At 43.0% G+C, this 20,271-nt stretch overlaps 1 protein-coding gene across 1 annotated transcript in view; it reads left to right on the top strand.

Annotated features, from left to right (window-relative positions):
* Positions 1 to 5,748: 5,748 nt before the first annotated feature.
* Positions 5,749 to 20,271, top strand: part of si:ch211-246m6.5 (von Willebrand factor D and EGF domain-containing protein) — a 48,628-nt gene continuing 34,105 nt past the window's right edge. The window contains exons 1-10 of the mRNA XM_029660244.2: positions 5,749 to 6,075; positions 12,990 to 13,174; positions 13,779 to 14,007; positions 14,203 to 14,268; positions 14,369 to 14,604; positions 16,777 to 16,866; positions 17,063 to 17,204; positions 17,702 to 17,931; positions 18,529 to 18,602; positions 19,474 to 19,621. Coding sequence (XP_029516104.2) covers positions 5,976 to 6,075; positions 12,990 to 13,174; positions 13,779 to 14,007; positions 14,203 to 14,268; positions 14,369 to 14,604; positions 16,777 to 16,866; positions 17,063 to 17,204; positions 17,702 to 17,931; positions 18,529 to 18,602; positions 19,474 to 19,621 — 1,500 coding nt within the window. The 5' untranslated portion in view covers positions 5,749 to 5,975. The remainder of the gene's footprint in view (positions 6,076 to 12,989; positions 13,175 to 13,778; positions 14,008 to 14,202; positions 14,269 to 14,368; positions 14,605 to 16,776; positions 16,867 to 17,062; positions 17,205 to 17,701; positions 17,932 to 18,528; positions 18,603 to 19,473; positions 19,622 to 20,271) is intronic.

The following is a 20,271-nucleotide window of genomic DNA, read 5'->3' on the forward strand; positions in this document are numbered from 1 at the left end:
TATAGGACTCGTTTTACTATGGATATAGATACTTTTGTACCTGTTCCCTCCAGCATTTTCACACTGTTGTTCTGGGATTGATTTGCACTTTTCGCACCAAAGTAAGTTTATATCTAGGAGACAGAACGTGTCCCCTTCCTGAGCAGTATGATGGCTGCGCAGTCCCATGGTGTTTATACTTGGGAACTACTGTTTGTACAGATGAATGTGGTACCTTCAGGCATTTGGAAATTGCTCCCAAGGATGAACCAGACTTGTGGATTGGCTGATTTCTTTTGATTTTCCCATGATGTCAAGCAAAGAGGCACTGAGCTTCAAGGTAGGCCTTGAAATGCATCGACAGGTACAAAGTAGATGTCCTAACCGACTTGCCAAACTATAGTTTGTTAACAAGAAATGTGTGTAGTGGTTGAAAAACAAGTTTTAATGACTCCAACCTAAGTGTATGTAAACTTCCGACTTCAACTGTATACTGAATATATATATATATATATATATATATATATATATATATATATATATATATTGTAATTTACAGTACCAGTCAAAAGTTTGGACACTACTCATTCAAGGGTTGTAATTCATTATTACTTTTTTCTACATTGTAGTTTCATATAGTTTCGTTTTTCTGAAAAACTGCTGTACAATGAGTCTACCAAACATTAGGAGCAGGACATGGACTCTACAAGATGTCGAAAGCGTTCTACAGGGATGCTGGCCCATGTTGACTTGAAGTGGATTCAACAAGTGATATCCATAAGGGATCATAGCTTTCCCCTGAATCGGAATCCACGCTTCAAGATTATTTTGATCACCATGGACTGCGATATATTCTGCCTCTAAGAATAACATTGACGAATACACTGATACGGTGACTGAGTTTATCAGGAAGTGTATATGAGATGTAGTATCCAGTGTGACTATTATAACCTACGCTAACCAGATACCGTGGATAGATGGCAGCATTCGCGCAAAACTGAAAGCACAAGCCATCATATTTAACAATGGCAAGGTGACTGAGAATATGGCCGAATACAGTGCCGTTATCCCCTCCGTAAGGCAATCAAACAGGCAAAAGTCACAGTATAGAGACAAAGTGGAGTCGCAATTCAACAGCTCAGACACGGGGACGTATGTGGCAGGATCTACAGACAATCATGGACTACAAAGGGAAAACCAGCCATGTGGATAGATGGCAGCAACGACGTTGTCCGGAAGCAACGATGTCTTGCTTCCGGACAAGTTAAACACCTTCTTCGCCCACTTTGAGGATAACACGGAGCCACTGACGCGGCCCACTATCAAGGACTGTGGTCTCTCCTCCGTGGCCGACGTAAGACTTACTTGTTGGAAAGGTGGCATTCTATGTTGTGCTACGTTGAAAGCATGACTCATATGGTGGGGACTTAAAACTTCCGTATGCTTCAGTGGTCTCTCCTCCGTGGCCGACGTAAGACGTTTAAGCGCGTTAACCCTCGCAAGGCTGCCGACCCAGACGGCATCCCTAGCCGCATCCTCAGAGCATGCACAGGACCAGCTGGCTGGAGTGTTAACGGACATATTCAATCAATCCCTATCCCAGTCTGCTGTCCCCACATCATTGTTCCTGTACCCAAGAAGCAAAGGTAACTGAACTAAATGACTACGGCCCTGTAGCACTCACTTCTGTCATCATGTGCTTTGAGAGACTAGTCAAGGATCATATCATCTCTACCTTACCTGACACACTAGACCCACTTCAATTTGCTTACTGCCCCATTAGATCCACAGATGATGCAATCACCATTGCACTGCACACTACCCTATCCCATCTGGACAAGAGGAATACCTATGTAAGAATGCTGTTCATTGACTATAGCTCAGCATTCAACACCATAGTATCCCTCCAAGCTCATCATTAAACTCGAGGCCCTTGGTCTGTACCCTGCCCTGTTCAACTGAGTCCTGGACTTCCTGATGGGCCAACCCCAGGTGGTGAAGGTAGGAAACAACACCTCCACTTCGCTGATCCTCAACACTAGGGCAACCCACAAGGATGCGTGCTCAGCCCCCTCCTGTACTCCCGGTTCACCCATGACTACGTGGCCACACACGCCTCCAACTCAATCATCAACTTTGCAGACGACACAAAAGTAGTAGGCCTGATTACCAACAATGACAAGACAGCGTACAGGGAGGAGGTGAGGGCTCTGGAGAAGGTGGAAAGCTTCAAATTCTGAAATGGTGCACCCACACAGACAGTGTGGTGAAGAAGGTGCGACAGCACCTCTTCAACCTTAGGTGGCTGAAGAAATTTGGCTTGGCACCTAAAACCCTCACAAACTTTTACAGATGCACAATTGAGAGCATCCTGTCGGGCTGTATCACCACCTGGTACGGCAACTGCACCTCCCGCAACCGCAGGGCTCTCCAGAGGGTGGTGCGGTCTGCCCAACTACCTGCCCTCTAGGACAACCTACAGCACATGATGTCACAGGATGGTCAAAAGATCATCAAGACAACAACTAACCGAGCCACTGCTTGTTCACCCCACTATCATTCAGAAGGCAAGGTCAGTACAGGTGCATCAACGCTGGGACCGAGAGACTGAAAAACAGCTTATATCTCAAGGCCATCAGACTGGTAAACACCATCACTAGCACATTAGAGGCTGCTGCCCCATACACATAGACTTGAAATCACTGGCCACTTTAATATAGAACACTAGTCACTTTTAATAATGTTTACATATTTTGCATTACTTATTTCATATGTATATACTGTATTCTATGATATTCTACTGTATTTTAGACTATGATGCTCTGACACTGCTCACCCAAATATTTATATATTCTTAATTCCATCCCTTTACTTTAGAGTTGTATGTATTGTGTGTTGTGTTGTGAAATTGTTAGATATTACTTGTTAGATATTACTGCACTGATGGAGCTAGAAACACAAGCATTTCGCTATACCCACAATAACATCTGCTAAACACGTGTATGTGACAAATACACGTTATTGTATTTTATTTGAATTCACCTGATTAGTCTATGTCATTGAAAGAACAGTATTTACTTTTACTATAAGTCCATATAACCTACTATAAGACCAGTGGTGTAAAGTGCTTAAGGAAAAATACTTTAAAGTACTACTTAAGTAGTTTTTGGGGGTATCTGTACTTTACTTTACTCTTAATATGTTTGATTACTTTTACTTTTACTCCACTACATTCCGAAAGAAAAGAATGTACTTTTTACTCCATATATTTTCTCTGACACCCAAAAATTACTTGTTACATTTTGATTGCTTAGCCAGACAGGAAAATGGTCCAATTCACACACTTATCAAGAGACCATCCCCGGTCATCCCTACTAGCTCTATCTGGCGGACTCACTAAACACAAATCTTAGTTTGTAAATTATGAATGTTGGTGTGTGCCCCTGGTTATCTGTAAATTTAAAAAACAAGAAAATTGTGCCATCTGGTTTGCTTAATATAAGTGAAATGATTTATACGTTTACTTTGATACTGATATTTTTGCAATTATATTTACTTTTGATACTTAAGTATATTTAAGACCAAGTACTTTTAGACTTTTACTCAAGTAGTATTTTACTGGTTGATTTTCACTTTCACCTGAGTCATTTTCTATTAAAGGTATCTTTACTTTTACTCTCAAGTATGACAATTGGGTACTTTTTCCACCACTGTATCAGACCATGTTGAACACTGCTTCAATTAACCCATTATTCAGAACATAAGTTTGTAATCTATTTATTCCATCCTCACTGGCGGACTCAATTCCACAACAGCAGCAGTGAGTATTACCAGACTTGTGAAGTTCACATACTGCAAGAGTAGTAAAGATTAGCAGCAATCCCAGTAAAGCCTGCTCCAGGAACGTAAACTTTCTATTAGCCTTCATCTCGTCTTTGACCCAATGACCTGCTCACATCAGCGTCACATACACAACGTCTGACTCAAGGCTTGTGTCTCAAATGGCCTCTTATTTCCTATATAGTGCACTACTTTTGACCAGTGCCCTATGTGCCCTGGTCAAAAGTAGTGCACTATGTAGGGAATAGGGTGCCATTTGGGACGACCCATGGTAGATAGGCTGTTAGGTATATAGTCTGACTCATTGTAGAGCTGTAGAATCCAGGCCTGGGTGAGACGGATAGGAGGGTGGCTCCTGGGTCGCATTTCTTAACAAACAATCATTTTTCTCCCCAATTTCCAATTGGTAGTTACAATCTTGCAACTCCCGTATGGACTCGGGAGAGGCGAAGCTCGAGAGCTATGCGTCCCCCTCCAAGCCGCACTGCTTCTTGACACACTGATCGCTTAGCCTGTATGCCACACCAATATGTCGGAGGAAACACAGTACAGCTGGCGACCAAAAAAGGAGTCACTCAAGCGCGATTGGACAAGGACATCCTGGCCGGCCAAAAACTGTGCGCCGCCTCATGTGTCTCCCGTCGCGGACGGATGTGACACAGCCTGGGATCGAACCGGGTCTGTAGTGACGCCCCTAGCACTGGAATACAACGGCTTAAACGACTGCGCCAACAAACCAATTTTCAACCAAAAAATACATTCTGATTCAGGTAGTCCAACCATGTTTTCGTCCTGTTTCCATCCAGGCCTGGGTCATCCAGAGGCAGACAGGAGGGGAAGTTGGCACCTGCCTTCCAGCTTGTCACCCTTAACCCAGGGCATGTAGCATCTGGCTAAGGGAGACCGCCAGGACACAACTTCAGACTCATGGTAGTCTGTCTGTGGAATCGGATTTGAGGCAGATGGAAGAAGAGGGAGGCACCTGCCCTTCAGTATGTCTCCAACCCCTTTCCCTCCATACTGTATTTGTTCTACGTTTACTGGACAGAGACCGTGTGGGACAGCAGAACCCATCCTGTCACCGGCATACGAGTGCTTCGTTGGCTGCGCAGTGACTCCTAGACCACCCCAGGACACTGTCTCCAACCATTAATCCAGGGCATCTGTCTGGGGGAGGCTGGGAGAATACAGAGGCACTGCAGGACCGTAGCAGGGCCATGCCATTCAGCAGAGCCCCAGCTCTACTACTACTTCCAGAGCAGGCTAGAATGAGGGCAAGCCAAGTCTAATAGATGGCATCTGGACAAAGCAATAACTTTAAATTGGGACAGAGCCACATTCTGTGGCACAGCGTCGACAGTGTGATGACCCTATCTCTCTCTCCAGGCGACAGAGTGCTTATTCTTCTCACATACATTTAGGGGATTACAGTGTTATTGGCTGGTCACCCTGACGGTGAGAATAAACGGTGAGAATAAACAACATAGCTGTAGCATTCTAAATCAGATGGAAAAAGGAGCATGTGGGAATAGTTCCCAGGACTTATGTTAGTTCCCAGAACGAATGTCTAGGCTTTAGCTCAGTGGACTAAATCAGTTTTGAGATCACACCAACAAGCTGGATTCAATTTACATGATTCGAATTATCATTGAGCTAACATCATAAATTGGTAAATTATAATTTTGTATATTATAGTATAACCGTAATAACTTTTCTATTCACGAAAAAAAGTGTAGATATCCCACAAAAATATGTGAGGCTTTTGTCCCTGTTGGTCAAGGAGGAGTTGAATTTGCCAAAGACTATTGTTACAGTATGGATTCTTCAAGAGGGTCCACCTACACCCCAGGGGGTAGTATGGAGACTTGAAGGCGGGATGTGCTGTCCTCCCTCCTCCTTGTAAGACTGAGCAACTTGTTGTGTCTTGATTGGAAAAGTTGGTTGAAAAGAAAAGAACGCTCTAAAACTACCCACGGATTCAACCTTTAATACAATCTGAGGAGCCACGGTTCTGAACCGATGCTCCGAAACAACTAAACGATAACTATTTCGTCACTCAAGAACATTTGGAAAACTTTCGAAGATTCTCAAATGGGATCTAACATCTGTGAAAATTTGTGGCATATTTTCCTTCGGTGAAATTGTGAACCGCTACTATGGATTGCGTAGTTTGCAGCCTCTTACAGGCGTCAGTCCCGGGATATCTGCGCATTGTGTTTCTCTGTTTGATGCAGTTGAGAGCGCTTGCCCAGTTAGGTAAGTCGAATAAATCAGAACGTTTAAAAAAAAAAGTACAGTAAGACGTGAATGCCTCGACTATTGCCCTTAATAAAAAAAGGAAGATATCACAATTTAGTTTAGCGCACAATTGTTGACTGATGAGAGCTTTGCAGTTTGATTATTTTTTATGATCCAGGGAATATAACAAAGTGTATTGTCAGTGTTCTTTCACTCCTCCAGATACTTTTTAATAACAAAAATGCACAGATAAGACGTGAGAGGATCAGAACATTTTCCCAAACTTTTCCATTGTCAGACAGCTGCATCAGATTTAAGGCAGTGTGATATGGCGGTATGGACCATATGGTAAGAAAGCAGCAGTTTATTGGACACATCCGTAGACAATATAGCAGGGCTGAAAATCATTATAGCCTTACATACAGTTACAGTCTGGATTGCTTTTGGGGGAGGTGGAACACATGTCTCCCTTGGTACCTAAAACCAGCCTTTTGTTGTTCTACTTATACATTAAATACTGTTAAACAATCATAGTATAGTATGGCATAGCTCTGTATAGGTCTATGGCAAGTGTTGTGCTTTGACACCTTACCTAATGATGCACTGGACTCTCTATTATTATAAGTGATCTAGAAATACAACCAGCTGGAGAACTTGGCACTGTGTTGCTTAGGTCTCTTTCTCAACACCTTACAGTAGGCCTATAATGTAAGTTGTATATAATGCATAATACTGTAGGCCTAAGTGTTTTAGAAATGCAAGCTGCTGGAGAACTTGGCACTGTGGCCAGTTGCTGAGGAGGACACAATTAGAGGTTGTGTGGCTGTGTCATTTGGTGTCTAGTTCTAAAGCCGTGCATACCTGTCACTCACCACCAGCCAACAAGTAGATAAGTAGATATGCATAAGGAGTTTTGTCGTGGGCAGCTTTACAGGATTGTAACCATGTTACCAGTAATACAACCTTAAAACAATGTCAATACAGAGTTGTAAATATAGCCTATGTGGGACAGTACAGAACAGACAGCACATACAGTACATGTAATGAATTTCATTTTAAACATAGAAAATTGTAGACTTGGAGTTGGACGTTTTCTCCCCAACACTGTAAGCCCCAAGGCATTTTTTACTCAAAAACGTCTAGTAAATTGAACACAAAGTAAATTTAAAAAATCATTATTGTTTAAATTGTTTGTGCGGTACTGATCTTTTTTTTAAGAAGTTATGACAACAAATGTACTTTTTTCCCTAGCATGGGCTATTACAGAGGTAGATTTTTGTGAATTGTATTTAATATCTGTGTTTTTGCATGGACATTAAGTGATTGATGAAACAATCGTATGCCACACATGCTATTTAGTTTGATTTTTTTTGCACCCGTTACTGAAATGGTTGTTTCAGTTTAAATGGCTTAGGTAGTCTCCTCACACTGTTCCTAACCCTGGCAGTCATAACGAATGCAGTTTGTGGGTGAATAAATATTTTAACTGTTGGATATCTTAACTCTGGCTGGATTCCAATAGGAATTACACATCACTTTGCAAGCCAGCATAATGTGACTTGCAGGTAGGGTTGCAAAACTCTGGTAAATTTCAGAGGTTTTCCAGAACTTTGGGTTGGGAAATTCCTGGAAATCCTTCATCCAGGATTTTTTGAAAATCTGGGAATTTTGGGAAAGTTACTGGAATTTTGCAACCCTACTTGCAGGCCTGATGTGGCCTATAAACCATGAGTTTCAGGCCACTGTATTAGGGTAAAAAATAAGGCCATATGAGATTTATACTGAATAGAGTTGAATTATAATGATAACATTTGCCTAGGAACTCACTTGGTGAAGGCCACAGGACTGAAAATGAATGAATTCAGCAGCTATGTCTCTGTCACTAACAAATACATTCATGGGTGGTAACTCTACAATTCACTCAAAAAGGCAAAGCACACTGGGAAATTATACTAGAGAAGTGGCTTTGTGGGGGCATTACTCAAAATGTTCAAGCTGATTAAAAAAAATATATAAAAAATTGGCCAATCAGCATTGAGCTGACCTCAACTGTGGATTGTCCTGCTGCAGCAAAATGCCCCCAAGGGAGGCCAGTTTGGATTTGGTTTCACACTCATTTGGACTTGTGGTTTTGACTTAATTCTCTGTACAGGCCAATTATTATAACGGAAGTTCTGATCTAACCATAAATTAACGTATTGTGCCACTGGCCTGAGACGACTGAAGTTCAATACAGTGTGGCAAAAAAGTATTTAGTCAGCCACCAATTGTGTAAGTTCTCCCACTTAAAAAGATGAGAGAGGCCTGTAATTTTCATCATAGGTACACTTCAATGACAGACAAAATGAGAAAAAAAATCCAGAAAATTACATTGTAGGATTTTTAAATTAATTTATTTGCAAATGATTGTGGAAAATAAGTATTTGGTCACCTACAAACAAGCAAGATTTCTGGCTCTAACAGACCTGTAACTTCTTCTTTAAGAGGCTCCTCTGTCCTCCACTCGTTACCTGTATTAATGGCACCTGTTTGAACTTGTTATCAGTATAAAAGACACCTGTCCACAACCTCAAACAGTCACACTCCAAACTCCACTGTGGCCAAGACCAAAGAGCTGTCAAAGGAAACCAGAAACAAAATTGTAGACCTGCACCAGGCTTGGAAGACTGAATCTGAAATAGGTAAGCAGCTTGGTTTGAAGAAATCAACTGTGGGAGCAATTATTAGGAAATGGAAGACATACAAGACCACTGATAATCTCCCTCGATCTGGGGCTCCACGCAAGATCTCACCCCGTGGGGTCAAAATGATCACAAGACCAGTGAGCAAAAATCCCAGAACCACACGGGGGGACCTAGTGAATGACCTGCAGAGAGCTGGGACCAAACAAACAAAGCCTACCATCAGTAACACACTACGCCGCAAGGGACTCTAATCCTGCAGTGCCAGACGTGTCCCTCTGCTTAAGCCAGTACATGTCCAGGCCCGTCTGAAGTTTGCTAGAGAGCATTTGGATGATCCAGAAGAAGATTGGGAGAATGTCATATGGTCAGATGAAACCAAAATAGAACATTTTGGTAAAAACTCAACTCGTCGTGTTTGGAGGACAAAGAATGCTGAGTTGCATCCAAAGAACACCATACCTACCGTGAAGCATGGGGGTGGAAACATCATGCTTTGGGGCTGTTTTTCTGCAAAGGGACCAGGACGACTGATCCGTGTAAAGGAAAGAATGAATGAGATCGTGAGATTTTGAGTGAAAACCTCCTTCCATCAGCAAGGGCATTGGAGATGAAACGTGGCTGGGTCTTTCAGCATGACAATGATCCCAAACATTGAGATATTGAGATAAACTTTTGTTATTGACCAAATACTTATTTTCCACCATAATTTGAAAATAAATTCATTAAAAATCCTACAATGTGATTTTCTGGATTTTTTTTCTCATTTTGTCTGTCATAGTTGAAGTGTACCTATGATGAAAGTTACAGGCCTCTCATATTTTTAAGTGGGAGAACTTGCACAATTGGTGGCTGACTAAATACTTTTTGCCCCACTGTATATTAAAGGGATACTTTGGGATTTTGGCAATGAGGCCCTTTATATACTTCCTCAGAGTTAGATGAACTTGTACATACCATTAAATTGTCTCTGTGTCAAGTATGAAGGAAATTAGATATAGTTTCGCAAGCCAAAGCTAACTAGCATGAGTGCAATGACTGGAAGTCTATGTGTATCTGCTAGCAGATACCATAGACTTATGTGTATCTGCTAGCAGATACCATAGACTTCCAGTAATTATGCTAACGCTAGTTAGCAATTGCACTACCGCAAGTTAGCAACGTCCTTCAAACTGCCTGTACGCAGAGACATAAGAAATGGTATCCACGAGTTCATCTTACTCTGGGGAAGTTAATAAAGGGCCTCATTGCCAAAATTCTGAAGTATCCTTTTAAGTGCAACGGGTTTACTCAAAGGTTTTGAGTAATTGGGTTACACAGTGCAGGGGACTAGTAGTTATACCATTAGGGAAAGTAAGCACTAGTTCCTTGGTGTTTCTCCTCTCCCACATCCAATTTGCTCCTTCAGCAGAGTTGTCACAACAAATAAATCAAAGAATGGGCCCTGACCCTTCAGTTCAACACAGCACGGCGTGTGTGTTGGTGAGTGCGCACATGTGTGCGTGTGCCTGTATGTGTGTGTGCATTTGTGCATGTGTGTGTGTAGCCAGAGAGTTAAACCACTAAACAACTGCCCTGAGAATGGACTCTGATGGCCATCTCTTCATGAGACAACAAAGCATTCTTTCACTAGCAGCACCATGGTTGGGGTCATAGGTCAGATCATGATGGGGAGCCTGTTGTTGTGTGTCACCCACTCTGTGTCTAAAATGGCACCCTATTCTCTATATAATGCACTTGTATTGCACTATGTAGGGAAAAGGGTGCCATTTTAGATGAAGTCTCAGCTTTTGTGTTATGGCTTTTCAACCTCTGCCATATTGTAGATTCAGAGCTATTTATCTAATAGAACTCAAAGGGTTTTCTTTAATGGAAGCTTCTCTATTGTCAAACATGTAAAGTGTGGTGTACCGCAGGGCAGCTCTCGAGGCCCTCTTTTCTATTTTTGCCAATGACCTGCCACTGGTATTAAACAAAGCATGTGTGTCCATGTATGATGATGATTCAACCATATATGCATCAGCAACCACAGCTAATGAAGTCACGGAAACCCTTAACAAAGAGTTGCAGTCTGTTTTGGAATGGGTGGCCAGTAATAAACGGGTCCTGAACATCTCTAAAACTAAGAGCATTGTATTTGGTACAAATCATTTCTTAAGTTCTAGACCTCAGCTTAATCTGGTAATGAATATTGTGGCTTTTGAACAAGTTGAGGAGACCAAATTAGTTGGCATTATCTTAGATTGTAAAGTGTCATGGTCAAAACATAGATTTAATGGTTACAAAGATGGGGAGAGGTCTGTCCGTAATAAAGAGGTGCTCTGATTTTTTGACACCACACTCCAAAAAGCAAGTTCTGCAGGCTCTAGTTTTGTCTAATCTTGATTATTGTCCAGTCATGTGGTCCAGTGCTTCAAGGAAAGACCTAGTTAAGCTGCAACTGGCACAGAAGAGAGCGGCACGTTCTTCTCTTCATTGTAATCAGAGGGCTGATATAAATACTATGCATGCCAGTCTCTCTTAGCTAAGAGTTGAGAAGAGACTGACTGCAATACTTCATTTTATAAGAAACGTTAATGTGTTGGAAATCCCAAACTTTTTGCACAGTCAACTTCCACACAGCTCTGACACATACACTTACCCTACCAGACATGCCACTAGGTCTTTTCCCAGTCCCCAAACAAATTCAAGTACAGTATTATATAGAGCCCTTATTGCATGGAACTTCCTTCCATCTCATATTGCTCAAATAAACAGCAAACCTGGTTTTAAAAAAACAGATAAAGCAACACCTCACGGCACAACGCTTCTCCCATATTTGACCTAGATAGTTTGTGTGTATGTATTGATATGTAGGCTGCAGTACATGTGCCTTTAAAAAATATATATGTGGTTCTATCCTTGAGCTGTCTATTGATGTTCTGTATTATGTCATGTTTCATGTTTTGTGTGGACCCCAGGAAGAGTAGATGCTACTTTTGCAATATCTAATGGGGATCCTAATAAAATACCAAATACCAAATTCCATCCAACCAAGTTACTCCATACAGCAGGGGTGTCTAACTCATTTTGCCACATTCAGTCTTCAACAAGGTCCGGAGGGCCGCACTGAAAATGTGTATTTATATTTCTTTGCCGTCCAAATGTGTTGTATTTACAAATCCTCTATCTCTCTGCATACACCCACCTTGTCTGGTAGCTTTACACCTCGTCTGTGTCTGTGTCTGGGAACTAATTCTCTCCCAGCACTAAGGTCAAAGGTTTTCCAAACAGCCATGTTTTCCAGAGGAGAGGAAAGGAGAGGCTGTTGCTGTTGGGTAAACCTAGTCAAATTGGCCTTTAACAGAGTTTACAGTGCGGTAGGGAGGTAACCTCATAAATAGTCTCTAGGGAACTCTCACCCCAGGACAAACCTTCATCATTAGCCCAGGGGAGCAGACTGTTGCCGCATCCAACTGATGCGAAATATGTAACGTCATTTGGGGGTACTGTAAGAAATGTGCTACATGCCATGTTTTGTGATTGATCATTCAACATACATTTCATAATATGGTCACCTAGGTAGGATTTCTAAAGTATGCTCTTCATTAGGTAGAAACGCAGTAAGGCCTTCCTATTCCTCTGTCATAGCTCTGACTGATATCCTGAAGTCCTAGTCGTTTTGACCCATTTTCAATTTACAGACAGGGAAGTGTGATATTGGTGCAGGTTCTTTGACACTTGAATGGACATAGGATGTGAGAGGTCTGACTTTAAAGTCATTTTCTCTCCATTTTTAGCCTTCAGCTGAGAGCTATGTTCAGAACCTGTCATGGATCGCTGGCTTTATTGTCTAACCCTCCAGGGGTGAGTTTAGAAAGGAGGGGAATTAGGTAAATGAATGAGTGTTATTTTTACCTGTTTGAATATACCCTCCTCATCTCTCCCTCTCAACGTTACAGTAAATTAACTCTAGTTCAACCCTTTAAGGAACTGACTGAAGTTATAGAGCCACTGGGATGACATATTTTGCTACCTTTTTGTGGTACCATGCCCTGCTCACTCCCTCCCTCCCTCCAACCCTCCCTACCTTCCTCACTCCCTCCCTCCAACCCTCCCTTCCTCCATCCCTCCCTCCCTTCCTCCCTCCACAGTCCAGGTTGACATCACAGTAACTACCCAGAAAGACTCCTATATTCCAAATACGTTCATCTTTAAAAAAAATGAATGTAACGTATTTTCTTACTAACTTTATCCTTCTGCCTCCCCCAGCTCCAGAGTGCTACCCGGGAGGTTACCGCATGTTGAGAAACCCGTATCGCAGCGTGGACTTTGACTCCAGTGACCTGCAGAACACTGCTATACAGGACCTGATCTGTGATCACTCCCTCTCCCCAGGATGGTACCGCTTCAGCATTAACAACAAGCCTGCAGAGATGCCCACCAGCTGTGTGGAAGTAAGCTAAAGCTGTTAAACCATGCCGTCTTGCCCCTAGTGTGTAAAGTGGTTCCACCAGGCTCCATTTTAGGGCCTCTTTTATTTACCATTCACATAAATGATACAGGCAAAACTATGATTAACTCTTCACAGTGCAAGGGATTTTCATTAATTACGTTGTCCACTACAGGAGATAATGTACTTAATCAAGTGGTTTTCTTGATGGAACATGTTGTGCATCCAATATTTAAAGTGTGGTGTATTATGAGAATCATAAAGATTATTCTTTATAAACATCCCAACTGTAGTTACCAATGCAAGGTATGAATTACACGGTTCATTCCCATGTAAATGAGTTCATACAACTGATCTCATTCAATACAGCTGTGTTTGGTTTTTGCTTTTTGCAGGGTTTTTTTTTACAGTGAAAAGTTGAGTGTAATCTGTATAATGAGTAGCTACAGAACAGGTGGAAGCTTTTTCACAAAGCGTCTCAAAGTAGGAATGCTGATCTAGGATCAGGTCCCCCCTCATATCCATTACAATTTAAAAGGCAAAACTGATCCTCGATCAGCACTTACTCTGAGATGCTTTGTAAATACGGGTCATTGTCTTCTCTCCAGATGAACAGATGTGGCACCCAGGCGCCTGTGTGGCTGTCTCTCACTGATAGCTCATTGCCCCGCCCAGGGGAGGTCCGCCAGCTCTCGGCCTGTGCCACCTGGCAGTTCTTCCACGGGAGCACCAAGGACTGCTGCCTCTTCCGCATCCCCATCTCAGTACGCAACTGTGGGGAGTTTCTCCTGTACTACCTGCAGCCCACCCAGGGGTGTATGGGATATTGTGCCAAAGGTGAATTAGAATGACAGAATCACTGTCAGTTTGTTGTGAATGGATGTATGGGTGACTGCTTCGCTGGAATTTGGAATTTGTTATTAGCCTTAAGATATGTCTGCTGCTCTATTTGTTCACTCTGGTCTAAAGCCTTTAAGTACATAGTGGAACTGAGGAAATAAAAATAAAAAACTGTATTTTTCTTGTTTTTAGTCATATCAGAATTTGGACCTAAATTATGTGCCACGGGTGAGGTGGAAGTCAATGGGCAATGCAAAGGTAAACAACCACAACAAGCTCAAATAAATATTATTCACATTTATTCTTTATTTAATCATGTCTGGGTGGTCCTTGATATCAGCTTTTGTTCATCCCTCAGCAAGTCTCCCTGCATTATCCTACAAGCCTGTGATCATCCCAGAGCTGGTGGGCAGCAGTGTCCACCTGCGATGCACCTTCAGTGGGGTGAAGACCTCGGGACTCCCCTTGGGCTATCTGGTGGTCTGGGCCCGACACCTGGCATCCAATATGAAGGTGGAGATCAGGAAAGATTCTATCATGGAGACCTTCTCATTGGTGGAGATGGACGGAGTCCACTTCAGACTGGGGGAGACGGTAATAATGCCTACCAGACGTGTGTGTGTGTTACGTGTGTGTGTGTGTGTGAGCTTACATGCATGCGTTTGTGTGATGGGGGTTGACCATCTTCGGTGGCTTAACCAATGGATGGATCCTGTTGACCTCTTGACCTTTATGGCTGGGGTTCAACATGTAGAAAATGTAAAAGATTAGAAGAAGGTGTGTCAGATTGTCAGGGAAGAGAAAGGAGGTCAGGAAGGGTAGAGGAATACATCAGACTGAGTTTAGGGTTGGTCTTTCTTACTTTTAATTGTTGCGAGGACTCTTTCACATGATTCCCATCAAATGCTTTCTTTGCAATTGGTATGTGGCATTGAGGCTCTTCTTCTAACGCAGATATTAGATATCTTCAACCGGTCCCTGTCACAGTAGTAGTCACCACTTGCTTCAAGGAGACCAGCATAGTCCCAGTGCCCAAGAAAGTCATTTGGCATGTAATCTTGGTTATCGCCCTGTCACACTCACTCCTGTAATCGTAAAGTGCTTCGAAAGGCTGGTCATGGCCCACGTCAAGGCCAGCATGCCAGGCACACTGGACCCACTCCAATTTGCCTACCGCTCCAACAGATCCACGGAAGATGCCATTTCCATCGCTATTCATGCAGCCCTAAGGCATCTGGACTAGAGGAACACCTAAAGTATGTAAGAATGCTGTTCAGTGACTACAGTTCAGCATTCACCACTATTGTTCCCTCCAAGTTCATCACCAAGCTCAGAGCCCTTGGTCTGGACACTACCCTCTGCAACTGGGTCCTGGACTTCCTGAAAGGCAGACCACAGGCTGTGAGGATTGGCAACAACACCTCCACCACACTGACTCTAACACTGGGGCCCCCCAAGGGTGTGTCCTCAGCCCTCTGCTACACTCCCTGTTCACCCGTGACGCCATGGCTTTGCATGATCCCAATTCCATCATTAAGTTTGCTGATGACACCACGGTTGTAGGCCTGAAAACCAACAACGACGAGTCAGCCTCTAGATAGGAGGTAAGTGACCTGGCATTGTGGTGCCAGGAAAACAACCTCTCCCTCAACGGCAGCAAAACCTCAACGGCAGCAAAAAAGGAGTTGATTGTTTACTTTAGGAAGCAGAGGGAACATGCCCTATCCACATCAACGGGACTGCAGTAGAGAGAGTCAGCATTTTTAAGTTCCTCAGTGTCCACACCACAGATGACTTCACATGGACCAACAACATCACCACTGTTGTCAAGAGGGTGCAACAGCGCCTCTACTTCCTAAGGCGGCTTAAGAAATTTGGCCCGTGCAGGAGTGTTGTGACACACAGGAGGAAGACATTGAATAGGACCACCGCAAGCACACACCTTTGCCTCACACTAGTGCCAACTCCAAAGGGTTCAGACTCCTGACCTCCAACTGTTATCCTACACACACATCACAACTGCTGCTACCAATAGTTATTTACTATTGTTAATACTGCACTATTTAAACAGTTGCCCCCAAATCCACCCCTCCCCAATACACGTGTAAATATTGGACTATAAATTGTGCCTTCCTGTATTATACTTATGCTTAAATGTTTATTCTATTCTACTCAGCCATTTACTTTATGTTCGTATTCTTATATTCTCTTATTTCTTATTGTTGTTGCATTGTCGAGAAGGAACCTGCAAGTAAGCATTTCATTGGACAGTGTAATACCATGTGTATCCTGTATACGACTAATACAACATGAAACTTCAGATAGCAATTACTGTATTAGCCATTAGAAGCCATGTGTGGATGGATACAACGTGCGATGCTAGTTGTGTGTATCCATGACAAGCTGTGCAGTACAAAGCAGGCCTGGCCTCACTCATCAGGCTCTGTTCCACACATGCTGATGTCACAGCTGGGCTAGATCAGGGGTGACTACTTTACTGAGGATGGGAGTTAAACACACAACGGCTCCAGCCCTAGCACATTGCTCATGTAGCCTACAAGCCACATGACTCAGTGAAATGTTTGGATGAATTACACATGCAAGCCAACACAAATTAGAAAGACCATTTTTAATGGCCTTGTGCTTTTTTGAAGGGAAAATATTGGTGTTTCATTTGTGTCATAGATAGCTTTGTCACTGACTTGCCAGGTGAACACTTGATAGTAGCTACTTGTGTCATTCTTAACGTAGGATTATTTTTTACAGTTCTCCTGCAGTGTTTCCACGTTACTGGGTAACTCCAGCCGGACACAATCTCTGGCCAAAGAGAGTGAGAGCTTCTACGCTGGAATTAAGGTAAACCATCATGACTGATGCAATTGACTAAAACCCTCATCGTTCTGAATGTGTTTGAAGCTGGGATGGTTGTTGGTTGACCTCTAAGTTGTGTATAATCCATTGTTGAGCATTAAACTCCTCCTGAACTGCATGTACTCTGTGTGTCTGTACTCTCGCTTCCTCTCTCTCTCTCTCTCTCTCTCTTTGCCTGCAGTTTGTTCCAGATGTGCTGCACATTGCGGAGGACGGAAAAGAGCATGCTGTAACCATCCACAGTACAGTGCCTATCCCTTGTTACGGGACAGAGCATGGCCGACCATGTGGAGTCACTCTCACTCTGAGTGTCCGTGACTCAGGTGAGAATTAGAATAGCCTAATTTCCATGACCATGCCATCTCTGTGTTTGTTTTTCTTTCTTTAATTGAACCTTTATTTAACTAGGCAAGTCAGTTTAGGACAAGTTCTTATTTACAATGACAGCCTAGCCTGGCCAAATCCTAACCCGGACGACGCTGGGCCACTTGTGCGCTGCCCTATGGGACTCCCAATCACGGCCTGTTGTTATACAGCCTGGAATCAAACCAGGGTCTCTAGTGACGCCTCTAGCACTGAGATGCAGTGCCTTAGACCACTCGGGAGCCCCACTGTGTGAGCCAGTGCTTACTGTACTAGTGCCAGAGGGGTTTAAAACCAAAAGACTCAACATGTGATTAATTCCTGTTTGTTTACACCCATCCAATCCTTTCTCAGATCTAGGGGCTAGGGGTTGATTTCATATTCAGGCTATCTGTCTTGCAGCTCTGTGGGGGTATTTACTAACCAGACACTGTTATGTGTCCTGTTGCCCTCCCAGACAGCCTGGATCCCAGCGTGGAGGCCCCCAACATGGCCCTGTCTACCTGCCAGGTGGAGCTGCAGCCTACTGCAGCCTGCAGCCGGAGACAGGGGTGTGCCTGGGCCAGCCTCACCCTCACCGCCGTCACAGACTTCACCCGCGACGGCAACCGCCCCAGCCTACTCAGCGCCACGCCACGCTCTGACGCACCGCGCCTCTGGAGGGGTTACAGCCCCACACCTCTCAAGGTCCGACCGGGAGACCCATAGAAATATAATTAGAACACATTACAACACTACAATGGAATTAGAACTTTGGAATATTCTAATTCACTTTTTTTTTCTGCAAACCCTGCCTCCGGATGGGCTATAGCCCACTCCACTCAAGGTCCGAGAGAGAGAGATAATGTAGCTGTAAGCCTCAGAACAGCTGCTTATAACACTAACAGAACTGCAGTAAATGTCTGCATGACATAGCACCACAGTGTTTACATGGTTAAAGAGAAGACTGTTATGAACCAACGACAAATCACTCACACTGCTTTTCTACGTGGGCTTCCACTCTTTCCTTTAAACTAAGTCTTAGCATTACTCATGTAGCAAAACCCGTTGTGTCCTCCTAAACCGCTCGACTTCCCCTTTGTTTTGTCATCATTCAGTCATGCAGTCAGGCTAGCCACATCTGTGTTTAGTGTTTTAAGCCAGTGAGACATGAAAGCATTTCGGCCTGTTTTTCAGACACTAACGCACACGCACATGCTCACGAAAGCCCTGTGCTGTTGCAGACACTTTAATCAGCACGACCAGAGTGGGTCACGCCAAGCTTTGTTCCTCATACCTCTGTAGGTCACAGTTCAAGATGTTCCCACTGCAAGCTGCTACTCTCTGACTGATCCACACATCATTACGTTGGATGGCAGGTAGGTAACTGGGGCATTGGTGGTTAGCATGCTGTGTCCTCTGTTGCTCAGTTGGTAGAGCATGTCGCTTGTTAGATTCCCAGGACCACCCATTATGTAAATCACTTTAGATTTACGATTTATGTCACTTTGGATAAAAGCATCTGCTAAATGGCATATATTATTATTATATATTCGTGTGTTACATACAGACTTGGAGACTAGACCCAATAGACCTTCTTGTACATTGAAATACAGTGTGTTTCAAAATTGTTCTCATTTACTATGCATTTTCCCCCACATTACCTTGTTTTGGCCGATTTTAATGATCAAGAAGAGCTATTTAAATCACCACTCCACCTCCTGCTAACTGATTAAGTTCTTTCCTGTAATTATTATTATTAACTATACTCTCAAAGCTGGTACTTGAAAACATTGCAAAAAACACCCACTAATCAGAGATAAATATGTTTAAAATGTTTTTCAGACTGAACAGGTCCAAAGGGGACCAGTCCATAACCTTCTAAATAGATAGAACATTTTAAATCCTAATTATTTTTAAATAATTGCTTCACCTTCATCGTGCTTATGCAATCTCTAGATCCCATAATCAAAATACCCTTTTTGCTTGATTAGATTGAAAGGTGTTTTTTTTTTCGATGATAATTATTGGAAACTAGGTCTTACCATTTATTTGAACTTGCCAGTAAAATAACTTTAAGTTGAACTTATTTGATGCACATGTTCAATTCTAACAAATTGCCACAGACATTTTCACGAGCAAGATGCCCAATACATATATGTTGTTTTGGTATTTTCAAGTAAGAACATCACAGCTATGATATCAGTCCAATTTATCACCCCTGTTTTAAGACCTGTTTCTCCCCACCAGACGCTATGAGAACCAACAGACGGGTACCTTCCTCCTCTACAAGAGCCTCCACCGAGCGTTCGAGGTCCAGGCTCGTCAGTGGGACTGTGGCAGCCGCCATTACGCTGTGTCCTGCAACTGTGGAGTGGCGGCCAGGGAGGGAAACGAGGTTGATTCATTCAATTGTTATTTTTGTACCTTTTATTTGACCAAGTTTGTCTCATTGAGATTAAATATCTATTTTACAAGAGAGACCTGGCCAAAAACGGCAGCACGAGAAGTTGAATACAAAGACACATTTACAACATAAAACACAAAGCACTATAGTTTAACACGCCCATTTACACATTGATCAGGCAAGATGGTTTGAGGAAATCATTTATTGATTGAATGAATGATTCATAGATTAATTTAATTGATTTGAAAATTAACCCTAGAAGTCGTCAAATGGAGGTCAAATGGAGGAATGAAACGTAAATCACTCTTTTCTATACTAGTGGTGCGTGGCTAAGCTTTAAATGTCTCAAGAGGAAACTTTGTGACAAAAGCACCAAATTTGGCACAGAGGTAGATGTATGTACCCTGAACAGATATAGATATTCTCATTCTCATCGACGGGGCTGCAGTGGAGCAGGTTGAGAGCTTCACGTTCCTTGGTGTCAAACTAACATGGTCCAAGCACACCATGACAGCTGTGAAGCGGGCTGGACAAAACCTATTCCCCCGCAGGAGACTGAAAAGATCTGGCATGGGTCCTCAGATCCTCAAAAGGTTCTACAGCTGCACCATCGAGAGCATGGTTGCATCACTGCCTGGTAT

Source organism: Oncorhynchus nerka, linkage group LG5 (genome assembly GCF_034236695.1).
Source record: "Oncorhynchus nerka isolate Pitt River linkage group LG5, Oner_Uvic_2.0, whole genome shotgun sequence".
Taxonomy (NCBI): domain Eukaryota; kingdom Metazoa; phylum Chordata; class Actinopteri; order Salmoniformes; family Salmonidae; genus Oncorhynchus; species Oncorhynchus nerka.